This window comes from Lutra lutra, chromosome 8 (assembly GCF_902655055.1).
Source record: "Lutra lutra chromosome 8, mLutLut1.2, whole genome shotgun sequence".
NCBI lineage: Eukaryota > Metazoa > Chordata > Mammalia > Carnivora > Mustelidae > Lutra > Lutra lutra.
In genome coordinates, this window is record NC_062285.1 from 44,221,785 (window position 1) to 44,238,836 (window position 17,052).

General features: G+C 41.3%; 1 protein-coding gene across 3 annotated transcripts in view; it reads right to left on the minus strand.

Moving 5' to 3' along the window:
* SRGAP1 (SLIT-ROBO Rho GTPase activating protein 1) overlaps positions 1-17,052 on the minus strand; it is a 279,336-nt gene that overhangs the window by 52,334 nt on the left and 209,950 nt on the right. For all 3 annotated transcript variants that reach the window (XR_007129383.1, XM_047740988.1, XM_047740987.1), the window contains exons 9-10: positions 8,770-8,967; positions 8,197-8,281 (exon numbers count right to left, since the gene is read on the minus strand). Coding sequence is in view for 2 of the 3 variants with exons in the window: in XM_047740988.1 (XP_047596944.1) it covers positions 8,197-8,281; positions 8,770-8,967 (283 nt within the window). In the remaining variant the exon portion in view is untranslated. The remainder of the gene's footprint in view (positions 1-8,196; positions 8,282-8,769; positions 8,968-17,052) is intronic.

A 17,052-nucleotide genomic window follows, 5' to 3' on the forward strand; every position in this document is an offset into this window, starting at 1 on the left:
CTGCATTTCTGTTGCGCTCCCACAATCTGTGCTAATTCCAAGTGTGAAGGGGTCTGTGGTTGCTGTCTGCTCTTTCTCATGTTTCCGGTGGAGCTGTGGGAGGGGTGTGCAAGAGGGAACCATTTCATTGGTTTGTTTGCAAAATGACGACCCATTTCTGAAACAGCCTGAAGCTACAGCTACCAGAGAAAGGTCACATTGCAACACAACAGGTACACCCATCCCATCCCATCATAACGCAGAACAAGGCCAGGATAACATTTGTAGAGAGAGCGGTCTTTCTGGAAATGGTGAATGCACCCTCCCAGGCAACAGAGTCTTTTACTCTATTATCTGCTTTTGAAGAGCAAGTAAAGAAGGATTTGATTAATGATCTATTTGTAAAAGGGGTGGGGGTGACAGTTAATGCCAGAGAATACCTTCTTTAGCCCAGACTCAGGCCACTGTAGGTCTACTAGAAGCCATGCTGGGCCCTGACTTGGAGTGGGCGTGGGAGGAAAGGGGAAAAATATAAAAAAATAGAACCCAGTTCTATCGATTTTTTAACTCGAACTCTCTTCCCTCTTTTGGCCTTTTGCTATTTTGATGGACAAGAAAAGTAGAAGGTGGACAGAGAACCCCAGAATAATTTCTAGCTGTTCTTAAGTATGAGAGATGGTCTGCTAGAAAGTGGTGTCTTCTGGGATATCCTTTGGCAGGAAGCTGGCTGGACAGGGTTAAAGCACAGAGACAAGACAGGGCTGGAGATTAAGATTTGACGGTCACCACCACTTAGGTTGTTCTGGGGCCACGGGACCTAGTTAAGATCATGCACAAGGAGTCAGGAAAATGAGCGAAAGGTTGAGGACAGAGAAACTAGCAGGTTTGTGCTGTACTTATTCTGTCATGCTACAAACTTTTTTTTTTTTAAAGATTTTATTTATTCACCTGACAGACAGAGACCACAAACAGGCAGAGAGGCAGTCAGAGAGAGAGAGAGGAGAAAGCAGGCTCCCCGCTGAGCAGAGAGCCCGATATGGGGCTCGATCCCAGGACCCTGAGATCATGACCCGAGCCGAAAGCAGAGGCTTTAACCCACTGAGCCACCCAGGCGCCCCTCATGCTACAAACTTTATTTTCACAGAAGTATGACGTCAAATATACTACTAACAACAAAAATAGCAATGATGTCTGATACTTATTAGACACTGTTCTAGGCACCTTCTATACATTAACTCACAATGTTCACAAAACCTTGGGAAGCAGGTAATGTTATTTTGATTTTATGGAAGAGACCAAGCATTTAGGAGGGAAGTGACTATGATTTGCTCAAGGTCAAACTGTTAGTATGTGATGCATTTGGCCCTAGGATCCAGGTTTGTTCCCCCTCCCCCCACACATTTACAAATCTTTTTTATTTTTTAAATTTAAATTCAAGTTAGTTAACATATGGTGAAATACTGGTTTCAGGAGTAGAATTTAGTAATTCATCACTTACAATTAACACCCAGGAGTCACCCCAACAAGTGTCCTCCTTAATGCCTATCACCCATTTAGCCCATCACCCTAATCACCTTCCCTCCAGCAACCCTCAGTTTGTTCTCTATAGTTAAGAGTCTCCTATAGTTTGCCTTCCTCTCTGTTTTTATCTTATTTTATTTTTCCTTTCCTTCCCCTATGTTCATCTGCTTTGTTTCTTAAATTCCACATATGAGAGAAATCAGATGATATTTGTCTCTTTGACTGACTTTATTTTGCTTAGCATAATACCCTCTAGGTCCATCCGTGTTGTTGCAAATGGCAGGTTTTCATTCTTTTTGATGGCTGAGTAATATTCTATTGCATATATATAAGCCACACCTTCTTTATCCATTCAACGGTTGATGGGCATTTGGGTTCTTTCCCAATAAAATAGTTGGGCTATTGTTGATAATGCTGCTATAAACACTGGGGTGCATGTGCTCCTTCGAATCAACATTTTTGTATCCTTTGGATAAATAAATAATAGTGCAATTTCTGAGTCACGGGTAGCTCTCTTAACTTTTTGAGGAACCTCCATACTCTTTTCCAGAGTGGATGCACCAGTATGTATTCCCACCAACAGTTCAAAAGTGTTCCCCTTTCTCTGCATCCTTACTAACACCTGCTGTTTCCTAACTTGTTAATTTTATCCATTCTGACTGGTGTGATGTGGTATCTCACTGTGGTTTTGATTTGTATTTTCCTGATGCCCAGTGACATGAAGCACCTTTTCATGTGTCTGTTGGCCCTTTGTATGTCTTCTTTGGAGAGATGTCTGGTTATGTCTTCTGCCCACTTCTTAACTGGGTTATTTATTTTTGGGGTATTGATTTTGATGGGTTCTTTATAGATTCTAGATACTAGCCATTTATCTGATATGTCATTTGTGAATATTTTCTCCTATTCCGTAGGTTGCCTTTTAGTTTTGTTGATTGTTTCTTTTGCTGTGCAGAAGCATTTTATCCTGAATAAGTCCCAACAATTCATTTCTGGTTTTGTTTCCCTTGCCTCCAGGGACATCTAGCAAGAAGTTGCCGCAGTCAAGGTCAAAGAGGTTGCTGCTTGTGTTGTTCTTAAGGATTTTGATGGTCACCTGTCCCAAATTGAGGTCTTTCATCGACTTTGAATTTATTTTTGTGTCTGGTGTAAAAAGGTGGTCCAGTTTCATTCTTCTGCACATTGCTATCCAATTTTCCCAACACCATTTATTGAAGAGAATTTTTCCATTGGACATTCTTTTCTGCTTTGTTGAAGATGAGTTGACCATATAGTTGTGGGTCCACTTCTAGATTCTCTATTCTGTTCCAATGATCTATGTGTCTGTTTTTGTGCCAGTACCATACTGTCTTGATGATTACAGCTTTGTAATAGAGCTTGAAGTCTGGGATTGTGATGCCACCAGCTTTGCTTTTCTTTTTCAACATTACTTTGGCTATTTGGGGTCTTCTGTGGTTCCACACAAATTCTAGGTTTTGTTGTTCTAGTTCTGTGAAAAATGTGATGCTATTTTGATCAGGTTTGTTTTAATTCTAGACCTGAGCTCCCAAGTAATATATCGTAAAAATATGTCTTATTCCCCAGAAAGTACCTTGAAAATCCTAAGAGAAAGGTAGGGATTATGGCTTATGCTTCTATCTCCCCCATATGGCTAAAGTCAAACACAAAATGCTAAGATGTACTAAATTATATAACACATATTAAGTTAAAATTTTAAAGTCCTGGGGGGCTGGCTGGCTTGGTCAGTAGTGTGCGCCACTCTTGATCTTGGGGTTGGAAGTTTGAGCCCCATTTTGGGTATAGAGACTACTTAAAAATAAAATCTTTAAAAAAAAATAAAATAAAAATTTAAAGTATCTACAAAATTAAATGGATAATGGGTTAATCACTTTCAAGCAATTCAATGATAAAGACACTAATAACTCGGGGCGCCTGGGTGGCTCAGTGGGTTAAGCCGCTGCCTTCGGCTCAGGTCATGATCTCGGAGTCCTGGGATCGAGTCCCGCATCGGGCTCTCTGCTCAGCAGGGAGCCTGCTTCCTCCTGTCTCTCTGCCTGCCTCTCTGCTTGCTTGTGATCTCTCTCTGTCAAATAAATAAATAAAAAAAATCTTAAAAAAAAAAGACACTAATAACTCCTTCAAAATGAAATGTCTTCTGTAAATTTGAAGTTTTGCTACTCTTGTTAAAATATCCCAAGCAAAGATTCTCTAGATTTAGAAAGAGATCATATATTAAATGGCTTAAAATCATTTTGCTCCATCCATCCATGGTTAACAGTATGAGATAAAAAATTAAAAACCTATCAAAGATACATTTTGATTAATGAGCCTAGAGCAAGCTTCTCGAGAACTATCATTCACGGTATAACCGCCACCACCACATCCATTGTTTTGTTCAGCTAATAGTACAGAGTGCGCCTCAACTGATGAATGAGGTTTTATTTTTTAATCAGTATCATCATTAATAGATCAATAACACACAAGCTTAGAAGAATCTGCTTCCCAGAGAAATGTGAAAGCTTCCAGTGGTTTGAGGATTAGATTTCAATCACTTTCTCTGGAAGGCTATTTAATTATTAAAAACAACAATTTCTTCCCTCACTCCCCTCCCCATCCCACAATATAAGCCATTTGGAGGCAAAAAATGACCCATGACCCAGGATTATCTTGTTCTTGCTACAAACACCTACTTTGACTACTCCGATCATTTCACTTGAGAATAAAGAAGTGAATTATTTTTCACACTCCAATGTATTTTACCACCACAGACTAAAAGGGAAAACCAAAATACAGTGTCGTGGCAATCTGAGATTAAAAAAACAAAACAAAAAAACCCCAACTAGATGAAATATTTAAAATGTGCCCAGCTCCAGCTGGACAGAGGCACTGGGAATCGGGTCCCTAATGAATGACTGATAAGGACTCCGGCATTACTTTTCAGCCTTTTTTTCTTCCTTAAGAATGCATTGCTTTTCTAAAAAAACATAATTATTCACAATCAGCTTCTTTTTCGAAAGGGTGTTTGTGCTCCTACTCAAAGATAGACAATGGATTCAAAGAGGATAAGCCATTTAGTTCCTTTGTTGGAAACCATACGCCCAGGTCTAGAAATGACCTAACATGGAACTCAGCTTCCGGTGTCAGATTATCTGTGTTTGGCGAAAACTGCACTGATAATGGACACACCCCTTAACTCCAAATGTTGCACATAAAGAAGCCAGTGTGAACACGAAGGCTCCTTCCTAAAAGGAAAAAATACTTTCTATGCCTCAGTTTTATGGATGTAGATCTCATTTACTGTGTTGGTGTAAATTCTCCGGGTGAAAAACAAATGACATCACAGAAGGCTGTAACGGTGCTGCTGAAGGATGACGAAGAAGGTGGTGACTTTGGTCTGGACGACTCATTATGTGTTTCCTTTCATTTCGGCAGTTGTCAAAGTTGTGGAATTCTGAATCTTGACAGTGCGCCTTTAAGAGCCCCCACGAGCAGCTTCACAGTGTCGTAAATCAAAGGACTGACCGGGCCTCTGGTCGGCTGCCAAAGGCAAGCAGCAAGACAGGCCAAACACATGTCTGTAGTTACAGTTTCAGCTGTGTACAATCAACTGCTAAATCCCTGGGTTAGGCCCTATTTGTTTTACTACGAAGGCAGCTTTTGCAGCAGTGAGTCTGGTATAATTCAGAGCTGTGATTTCTATATAAAAAGTTACGACTGGGGCGCCTGGGTGGCTCAGTGGGTTAAGCCTCTGCCTTCGGCTCGGGTCATGATCCCAGGTCCTGGGTTCGAGCCCCACGTCGGGCTTTCTGCTCAGCGGGGAGCCTGCTTCCTCCTCTCTCTCTGCCTGCCTCTCTGCTTACTTGTGATTTCTCTCTGTCAAATAAATAAATAAAATCTTTAAAAAAAAAAAAAAAAGTCACGACTGTCCCCACACGCACCATCGAATCCTGTGCTACTAACCTTATTTCACCAAGCCCAGACTTGAGCTCCTTCATAAGGACTCCCCATTGGATATCTCATTGTAGGGCAGGGACCATTAACTCTCCTCGCCTCCTTTGGTATAATAAGCCTATTAACTCGAACAGGGCTTGCACGGAAAGCCAGAAGGCCCACAATGGTCAAGCTAAAAGAGGGGGGCAGGCTCAGGGTTTCTCTGGGCAGAGCTGCCAGCATGAAGCCCAGGCGTGGTGTGGTGTACTGCCAAGCCTGCACGTGGGGCAGGGCCGGGGAGTGGAAGGTCTACGGCGTGAGGGCAGAGGCTAGTGTGTCTGATGGGAACCATCCAGTTTCTGAATAAATACAACCTGGTGAGGGCCTGGTACCCCGGAACCCAGCTTGTGTTGCTATGATACAAGAGAAACCCACTGAGAGAAATCCCAAGATAAAGAAATCCCGGCTGAGAGTTCACGAGGTACAAAACAGCAGCTAACGATGGACTCTGGCTTATGGATTCAGTAAGCCGGCTAAAATATAGCCCTTTCCAATCATGCCACGTAAAACAGTATGAACCACTGGGGCCTTCACTCCAGGAGACATCAGGGAATCTATGTAGAATGAGTATCATAAAAGTTTCAGAATGTGACCCCAAGCGAATTAACACACGTGTCTGCATGCTGCAGGCCAAGAATGAATTCACCCACCACTTAAATTGCCTCCAACTCACGATTTCTAAAGTACTGTCCAGTCCTGTAGGGAAGGACTCTGTGCCTGTAAGCATTCATCAAAACACTTAACGATAATTTATGCTTTGGTGACTGGCAACTGACCTTGGGGGCATCACGGAAATATCAGGCATTTTGTGGTAGGTGGAAAAAATGATCTTACATGATACTATGAAAGGAAAAAGAAAAAAAAAACCAACAAACTGGGACATGATTGCTGAGGTAACACAACTATTCAAAGAAAAAAAAGGGCTTTTTAAGAAAAGTTCCAACCTCTGTTATAGAAGAGCTGAAAGCCTTGTTCAGGGCTACCCTTCACTGAGATTTCCCAACTATTAACATTTTGCCACGTTGGCGTTATTTCCTTCTCTTTCCTTCTCTCCTTCTGTATCATTTCTTCTGCACTGATTGAAAATAACGTGCAGATATATGATACTTAGCAAACATTTCCTTTTCTTTTAAATTCAATTTTGATTTTAATTTTCTTAATATTGCCACTTTAAAAAAAAAGACTTTTATTTATTTATTTGACAGACAGAGAGAGAGCACAAGCAGGGGGAGTGGCAGGCAGAGGGAGAGGGAGAAGCAGGCTCCCCACTGAGGGACTGGATCATGACCTGAGCTAAAGGCAGACACTTAACCGACTGAGCCACCCACACGCCCCTTAGCAAACATTTCTCAAGAATAGGAACCTTTTTCATAATAACACCACCACTGTCATATCTTAGAAAATGGATTCAATAATGTCATTTAATATACAGTCTGTCTATATTTAAATTTCCCCAGTTGTCCTTAAAATGCCTTTTGTAACTTGCTTTTTTGATTCAAAACCTAATGAAAATTCACATATTGTGTTTGGTTATTTTATTTCACAAGACACTTTCGAGTAGTTTAAATGTTAATTCTTTTTCTAAATGATATCAGCCTTTTATCTTAGAATCTGGCATCCTAATTGTAACACATGGAGCCTTAGGTCATGATGACCTTTCTCCAAGCGCTCCTTCCCTGAGGATAATGTGTCCTTTGGAGGACACCAGGAGATAAGGTGATGAAAAAAATCACCTTGTGGTAGGAAGGTTCTAGAATGGTAGGGGGCAAGAGTTGAGCTCAAAGAGCAGCAATCTCTTTTTGGCCTGAGTTACACACCTCAGTCCCCTCAATCCCCCACTCCCACCTGTATTCTCTTTCACTTTTATAACTTCTGGCAAGGTCTAGTGTGAATAAAAGATAAAGTTACAGACTATGAGGCACTTAAAAAAGGGACTTTGCTTGTATTTATTTTTTTTTCTTTTAAATTTCAAGAAGATGAAAAGAGAAAGAGTTAACATTTAAATAGTCCCCTTTGCCTATAATCCTTTCTTCCCCATCGTTTTTCCTCATCTGTAAAAATGGGGAAATTTACAGCCCAGCTCAATGTATAGTTTAGAACAATAGTTTAGCACAGAGAAAGCCCCATGGAAGGGACAACTATTCTTGTTTTTTGTTATTATTATTAGCTATAGCAGTATACTTCCTTAGATTTTTTTTCTCAAGTGAAATCAATGTCTACAGAAAGAAAAAAAAAAAAAGTCACCCAAACGGGTTTAACGGGTTCCTGGGGTCTGGGAAGGCATTAGATATGAGAACAAATACTGGCCCCTACAACAAAGGGGATGGAGCTAGAAGGCTGGACAGATTCCCAGAGGGTGAGGAAGAAGGGGCTGGTGGTCAGTAGGTGCAGCCCTGCCCAGTCTTCTCCTGTCAGGAGCACCAGGTGTTAGGAGCCCCAGGCTGGGCAGAGCGCTCCTCAGGACCTCTGTGTTGGCTTTTCAGATCTCCCCAGATTTCACTATTCTTCCTCAAGGTTAGCACCAAGCCTTGTGAGGAAAAGAGTTGCAGGGAGAACTTGATTATTACAGTTCTAACAAAAGCCCAATCTAAACAAGCAATGTTCTCTGCTTCTCAAAACACAAACCCACAACTCACACTCTTCACGAAATGGCAACGTGACACAGGACAAAATCCACGTCACCCTCCCTGTCTGCTTCAAGTAACTGACCTTCTCCAAGGGTCCTCTGCAACAAGTCATGTTTGGCTTGAAGCTTTGTGATGAGATTACTACCTTCCAAATATTCTCTGAGTTTCTGCAAAAGGAAAGATTCGTTTTTAGCTTTAAAAAATGTGTATCATGTCAAGGGACTTCCCACGGGATGTCTAAAATCCAGCCACTTTTATCTGCTAGATTCTAGAACCTTGCTACTCCGAGGGCAGTCTGACACAGACCAGCATCACCCACCATCGTCTGGGAGCCTATCAGGGACGCAGGCTCCCGGATCCCTCCTTCCCCAGACCTGTTGAAACCAGAACCCCCAAGGTTACAAGCCCTCCTGAGGACACGTATGTACGTTACAGTTTAAAAGTGGTCTTAGAGCAGTCCTCTTTAAATCTGAGGAACTTTTACAAAAGTACTAACTCCCAAATCCTATCTCAGACCAAAAGAATTGGCAACTCTGAGGACAGATGGGAGTCCGTATTTTAATAAAGAACCCAGGTGATTCCAATTCAACTCTAGATGCTTGTTTGGGGACCCCAGCTCTGAGCCCCAATCGTGGCTGGGAAGCGACAGACGCACCATGAAGTAGAACTGCTCTGTCTCCTGCTGGTTTGCTCTTCTCTTGGCGATGCTGGGCTTACTCAGGTAGGTCTCAGAGACTGTAGACTTCACAGACTCCGTGGAGCGGCTATGCTGGAAGCATTCAGAGACATCGTAGTCCTCGATGGTGACCATATCTTGTATGGTCTGCAAGGTGGCTTCGGTCGTTTTTTTCACCTGGGGACAGGAACACATTTCTCCTGTTACCACATGATTTCATGAATTCCACACTCAGTGAGAATCTACTCTGTCAGGCGGAGGTGAAGACATAGGCCCTGCCCCAAGAAGAGGAGAGAGATAGGGAAACAACACCCACTACCACCAATGTAAAGAGAGGCTCTCTTCAGAGACATTCTCAAGAGTATATTTCTGTGTATTTGGATCCTGGTAAGTCTCATGTATCACTGGGTACTCTCTCAGTTATATATATTTTTAAAGATTTTATATATTTATTTGACAGACAGAGATCACAAGTAGGCAGAGAGGCAGGCAGAGAGAGAGGAGGAAGCAGGTTCCCCGCTGAGCAGAGAGCCTGATGTGGCGCTCGATCCCAGGACCCTGAGATCATGACCTGAGCCGAAGGCAGAGGCCCAACCCACTGAGCCACCCAGGCGCCCCTCAGTTACATTTTTTAAAGTAACCTTCTAAAATTGGAAATTAAACTACACACAAGAAATACACACACCATAAGTGTATGCTTGATGAATGACCAGAGTGATCACACACTTATGTGACCACTACTTAGATCAAGACATACAGTCCCCTACAAATACCTTTGTGCTTCTCCCAATTACCGCAAGCCCCTTTTTCCTCCCCCAAAGTAGCCATTATCCTGATTGCTAACATCACATATTAGTTTTAGCCTTTTTCTAGTTCATACACATGGAATCCTATAGCATGTATGATTTTTTGTCTTGCTTCTGTTGTTCAACTTTATGTAGTAAGATTTATTCATTTCTTGGGAGTATAGTATTTCATTGGTGAATGCTGAATATTCATTGCAGGAATGCATCGTAATTCATTCCTTTTCTGTTGATAGATGACTGATTTCTAGTTTTGGGCCACTGAGAATAATACTGCCATGAACACACGTCTAGCATTCATGACTGTTTTCCAAAATTATTGTTCTAATTTGTATTCCCACTAGCACAGTAAGAGAGTTCCTGCTACTCCACATCAAGTGTTGGCATTATCAGCTTATAAAATTTAAACCACTGTGTTGCGTGTGTAGTGGTATCTTATTGTGGTTTTAATATGCATTTCTCGGATGCCTGAGATTGAGCTCATTATAATACGTTTAAGATAATTTGGATTTCCTCTCTTGCAAATACTTTGTTTAAATCTCCTGCTCAATTTTCCACTGGGTTATAAGTCTTTCTCTTATTTATTTGCAGATATGGATATGAGCCTTTTGTTAGTTACAGGTACTGCAAATATCTTTTTCCCACTCTGCTCTGGCTTTTCACTCTAGAATCCAAATAAACTGTCTCTTTTAATGTAATCAATTTACCAATCTCTTCCTTTATGATTAGTACTTTTTGTGTCCTATTTAAGAAATATTTCCCTATCTCAGAGCCATAAAGATACTCTTCTATGTTATCTTCTAGGAGCTTTTGTCTTCTACATTTATCTTGCACAATTAGGTCAGAGTTTACCTTTGCTTATCAAAGTCTAGTGTAAATCAATAGCTTTATCCTTCTCCCAAAGTACAGAATTTAGAGGACCTTAACTTCATTTACTTCTCCTTATTTATATGCTAGTTTATAATGTATTATAATAAAATTTGTACAGAAATATTAACACATATTTAAAAACACCAGTTATATATAGTCAGTATTTATTATGCTTTATCCATATATGTTACATTATTTGACCTCCTTTCCTTATATGTGTGTGTGTGTGTGTGTGTGTGTGTATTTTTAGATTATTTATTTATTTGACAGAGAGAGACACAGTGAGTAAGAGAGGGAACACAAGCAGGGGAAGTGGGAGATGGAGAAGCAGGCTTCCCATGGAGCAGGGAGCTCAATGCAGGCCTTGATCCCAGGGATCCCTGGGATCATGACCTGAGCTGAAGGCATATGGTTAATGACTGAGCCACCCAGGCGCCCCACCTTTCCTTATATTTTTAAGAGTACTCCCTGCCTTTAGAAATTCCTTTTAGCATGAGTCTGCTGGTGGTGAACTCTTTTTTTGTTGACTAGAAAATGTCTTTTATTTCACTTTCACTTATGAAAGTATTTTTTCCTGGTTGGCAGTTTATTTTCTTTCAATACATTGAAGATAACCACATTTTCTTGCTTCTGTGTTCCTGTTGATGAGAAGTTTGCTGTGAGTCCACTGCTACTTTGCTTGCTTCTCCAGCTGCTTTTAAAGTTTTCTACATTAAAATTTTTTTTAAAAATTTATTTGAGAGAGAGCAGAAGCAGAGGGGAGGGGCCAAGGGAGAAGGAGAACTCCCTGCTGAGTGGGGAGCCTGAATTGGGCTCGATCCCAGGACCCCAGATCATGACCTGAGTCGAAGGCAGATGCTCAACCAAATGAGCCACCAGGTGCCCCTAAAGTTTTCTATAGTTTTACCATGACGTGTTTATGTAAGGATTTAAAAAAATATATTCTACCAGGATTTTTTTGGACTTCTTGAATTGTGTTATATTTTTCATAAACTCTAATAAATTTTCAGCTTTTATCTCTGCAAATATTGTCTCCTTTTCTATTGTTTTCCTTTCTGGGAGTTTAATTAGTATGCTAAACATCACTGTGTTCTCTTTATCTCTTACCCTTCTCTTCAAATATTTTTTTAAAGATTTTTATATATTTATTTGGAAGACAGTGATCAAGTTCATGCATGAGTGGGGGGTGGAGTAGCAGAGGGAGAGGGGACAAGCAGACTCCCCACTGAGTGGGGAGCCCAATGTAGGGCTCAATCCCAGGACGCTGAGATCATGACGTGAGCCTAAGACAGATGCTTGACTGACTGAACTACAGGTGCCCCATTCTTTGTATTTTCTATCTTTTTGTTTTTCCATGCTGCATTTTGATTATTTTCTTTTGATTTGTCCTCCACTTTGATAATTCACTCTTCAGCTGTGTTGAATCTGATGTTAAAACCATCCACTGATTTGTTAACTTGGGACATTGTAGTTCTCACTTTTAGAATCTCCATGTGGTACATTTTAAAATCTGTTATTTCACTGTTTATAGTTTATGGTTCCCTACTGAAATCTAAGCTTGGCTTTTTTAGCTCCTTGAACAAATAAGTGGCTCTTTTATAGTTCATTTCTGATAATGTCAATATTTGGAGTTCCTGTGGGCATCTCTTTGATCTGATGTCTGTTTGCTGGATGTTTTGGTAGAGTTATTTGAAGTCGGTAGAGTTATTTGGTAGAGTTATTGAAGTTAGGGTGAGACTATCATCTTCTAGAGAGAATGTCTATTTATTTTTCCAAGCAGATCAGGGAACTAATAGTTCAAAATCACCGTGCTTTATTTTTGTTCAAAATATTTGATGCTCTTCATTTTGGGAACATATGGTTCTCTGTGCCATGGACTTCAGGCTTGGCCAGACATCTTGTTCAGGACAGTGAAATGTAAAATAATCAGCTGAGTGACTCAGTTCATTATTACAGGAAGTAGAAATAGTTTCAATTACTTTTTTTTTTTAAATCAACAAAATACTGTTTAGGGAAGAATTAATGCCAATCAGTGTTAATTCCGATCTAAAAGAGATCATGTGATAGAATAAAACAAAAAAGTACAAAGAAAATTAACAGACTTAGTCATTATTGCTGGGGATGTGCACGATGCAAAGGAGAGAGATTACTGGGGAAAAAAAAGCAATATTAAAGGTTATTAAAAAATACTGTAAGTGGTTACTTTAAGGAAGTCATGATTATATATTTATAGGCTGAGTGAAAAGACTCACCCCTCCAGAGGTGACATCAGCAAGATGGCAAAATAGGAGATTCCCCTGCACATGTTCTTCCCTGCCCCACAAGTAATCTGGTGGCCATCCACGGACAAAATTGCATTTGTGGGAGCTTTGGGATCCAGGTAAGAATTTGTAAAACCTTGGTGGAGCCCAGGACTGAGGAGAACCAATTTGAGAAAGCAGGCCTGGGCCCAGGTAGGAGGCTTCCCAACCCTGGTCCTGGCTACTGACCCAGAAATAGCCAGTCCCTCTGGGGACTCCGTTATGGTCCTATCTGGCTTTGGTCCTGTCACCAGAACTACCTGCCAAAGGATCCAGGAAGAGTCACATCTATTTGTGCCTCAATAGGCCTGCTGACCTTGGTCCCAGCTGTGGACCATGACCATGATGTAGTTCCAGTCCTTCTCAGCCCTGGTCATGGTGTCTTGTTAGAAGGCATGCTTCTCAGTGCTCCTGGAGGCAGACCTGCTGACCTCAGTCTATCTGTAGATCTCGAAGTGGCCCTGGAACCTGGCTCCAGGTGGGAGACATGTCTGTCTATGCATCCTGGAGGGGGCCTGGGACTCAGAGCCAGCTGCCTTCAACTAGGGTGTAGAGCTAGTCCTATCTGTTAGGAACCTGTTCAGGAAACTGTTGGGTGTCACACCCATTCAAGCATCTGGTAACAGAATATCTGTGGACCAACTGCGGGCCCTGAAGTGGACCCTTGCCCCAGCACCAGACTTACTGCCCCAGGTCTTAGAGGCAGTATATTTCCCAGGGGACCACACAGGATCCACATCCAGCAGGTTCCACAGTAACAGGCCCACAAACTGTGGACCCAGCAGCAGCCACGTGATTCCTGTCATTGTCAACAACACCGTTTTTCTTCCTTTACTTAACTTTCTTCTTTGAAGCAAGAGTGTCATGGTTAAATTTGGAATTGTCAGGAAGAATAAAGAATGTGACAGAAAACACCAGACAGGATGGCTGGGACTACATACTAACCCATGGGATGTTCTCGATGAAGAATAACACCAGCTTCTGACACAGGAGTCATGTTAATAAGCCACAAGGAGGGAATATAATGAGGTAACTACAAAACAGCTAATATGAGGTTTGTAATGACTCCCTATTAGCAGCAGGAAAACGCAGTTAGCTTTGGTAGGAGAGGCCAAAAACGTGACAAGGCATTTATGAAGAATGTACAGCCCTGGAGAGGAGTGCCCATGTGCTGAGAATCAAAATGAGTGACAGAGAAGAGGTGACTTTTGTGGGCGGCTGCAGACCAGCTCTTTGGCCCTTTTACTCACAGGACATTATGATCACTGGAGAAAACAAACTGGTTGTTTTGATTTTATTCTCTAAACACACTGTATTAGTTTCCCAGGGCTGCCAGAACAAAGTACTACACACTGGGGGCTGCAAAAACTACAGTTCATTGTCCTACAGGTCAAAAGTCTGAGAGCAAAGTGCTGCTTCCTCTCTAGTGCCATGAGGGAAGGTCTGTTCCAGGCTCGCATCCTTGACCTGCACACGGCCATCTTCCGTGTCTCTTCACACAGCCTCCTCTGTCTCTGTGTGCCAACTTTCTCTTTTGACAAGGACGCTGATCATGCTGGATGAAGGCCCACTCGAATGACCTCACTTCACCTCTGTGAAGACCCTAGTGTTCAAATAAAGGTCTATTCTAAAGTACTGGGGTTAGTACTTCAACATATACATTTTGAGGGGGACACAAGCCAACTTCTAACACACACATTATTTTATGACACTGTGCCATGCACATTACACAGGCCTAGTCATCCTTGACAGCTCATCAATCCAACTGTGAAGATGACCCACAGCTCTGGGGGAATCACTGCAGAGCTAGCTTGGAAAGAAAGGAGCAGAGGGAAGGAACCCCAAGCTGAAATCCCTGTAACAAAGATTAAAAGTGTAACAAAGATTAAAACGTGAAGAATGTGTAAAAGACCATGCAACATTAGATGGAAACAAACGTGGAGAATATTTATAGTGAGAAAGATATCAGTGATTATTTAGCTGTAGGGTGCTTTCAAAGTGTTGTCTTTAAAAGGAATGTTTACTAATGTTCTAAATAAAAAAGCTAAACTTATAAGAAAGAAAAAGAAAACAAAAAAATGGAAATAAACTTGTGTGGGCAGCAGGCTCTGCTCTGACTCTATGTGTACAACCCACAGTGGGCACTAATAAACGTGTGTTGGCCAGCTGGCCGACGGGAGGCTGAAATCATCAGGAGTGAGGTACAGTGATGTGAGCGGGCAGCATACTGAAACTGAAAGCTCATTTCAAAAGGTCGAATAAGCAAATGTGAAGTTGTGAAGAGACAACAATCCATTATAAATCTGTTTATAATATAAATATAAATCTGTTTATTATGATCTGATTATAAATCACCCCAAATTCAATGAAGCCCTTTTTGAAACTTCATTCAGCTTCTACTACGTGCGAGTATATTGAGGCCATTTCATAAACGCTTACTGCTCTCTTTGTTCTAAGGCTGGTGCCGTAAACTCAAATGTCTTCAAGGGCCAAGGAAGTAGTGGAAATAAGGCAAGTGGGCTGAGTGGGGAGCATGGCAAACAAGAAGCACATGCTCTGTGTCTAAACACAGCATCTCAGCTCCAGCCAGATATCCTCCTGCAGAAATGCAGGTCTAGAATGATCGGGCTTTCTAATTGTTTAGAAACTGGAAACAGATTAAAAAAACTTCTAATTTTTGAAATGACAGCTACTAATTTTTAAAAATCAAGCACTTTAGAGCAAACAAAATTTATCCATGGCATGTAGGCCCTTAGCATGGAAATTCCCTTCTAAAACAGCTTCCTACAGTTTCAAATCATGCCCATTTTGTGTAGTTGTTTAAGATCTGGTGAAGACGTTCATGTTCTATTTAGCTGCCCTGTCCACACTTTTTGTAAACTTGGATGAAGTTCTCTTTCAACTTTTATCTTTTCACGGGGAAGTCGTAATTATTTTTAGTTAACTGAACTCTTTACCAGTGATTTTTGGTCTTTGTGTGTATCTGTCTGTGCAGAGGCAGAGACATGCTTCTCTCCTTGTATATTTTGGTTTGAGAACAATGTGTCAATTTTCTGACCTCTAACAGTGGAGGATCAGAGGCAAATTATTTATGGTAAAGAAGAGCGCTATAAAGGACTCTAAATCAGCAATGATTGCTATTTTGTTCCCAAGTGACATCCCTTATTTTTTGTATTATATAAATGACTTGTTATAGTCTGGCTCTCATGCAAGACAGATGCGAACTGTGACATTCATCTCTGTACTCCCCACACCTGGCAAAATATGTGGAGCGTAGAAGTTGATGAACAAATATTTATTGTACTGAAATGAACTGCCTCACAGTGTCAAAATCCCTTAGTTGGCTCCCAAAGTCTCTTGTCATCTGACTTCAGCTTCACCTTTGGCTTATCCTCAAGGAGAGCCTGGATGATGACCAAATTCCTCTGGGAAATCAAGGTTCTTCCAGGACATTTTGAAATACGCTGAAACAACTTTTCTTCCTTCTCTATCAATGGAAATCTACTGATTGTCAAAAATCCAACTTAAATTTTCCTTTCGTTGGGAATCCCATTCTATGACAGTGCATTAGTCCCATATCCAACAGATCATAAACCACCAGTCATGCTCACTGGAAAAGTCAGGACAATCTAATTCATTTGTTTCTATGAGAAATGCTTTTAACCCTCAGAAAGCACTGTTTGCCACTAATCAAGTTTATAAGGACAATGCTTCTCTACATTATGCCCCAAAGAGCATACATTAAAGGTCAAAACCTCAAAGGCCTGCAGAGGCCAGACAGGCAACAGAAATGGAAGAGTCCAGTGTAAGAAAATTGGGAGCTGAATGACTATGGCAAAGTAGAATTCAAATATCCCACTCTTCCCTTCGTGAGGCAATGCAAGGTCAGAGTCACCAGACTTGCTCATTTTCAACAGGCCAAAACCGTGGGAGCCAAAGAAAACAGGTCTGTGGGCTGCCAGTTTTGACCTTGTGTAGAACACATTATTTTCCTAGAGTTTAAAGACTGTTTCCAAGTAAAACAGCAGAAGGCTACACACACACACACAAATTGGAACTCACTACATGTACAAACTGTATGTAGGTCTATTAGGATCCAGTAAACTGCACCAGGCAAGTGTTTGGTGATGCCTCGCCAAAACCCTAAGCTCGAAAACACCTCCAGAAGAGCAATAGCTTTCCTTTGGAAAGGCTCATCTGTGAGACTTTACACAACAACTGTAGTCTTAATCACATGGTTGCATCTTAAATACACATGTGTGGAAGAGGGCTGGTTTGGTTCTGCTAGA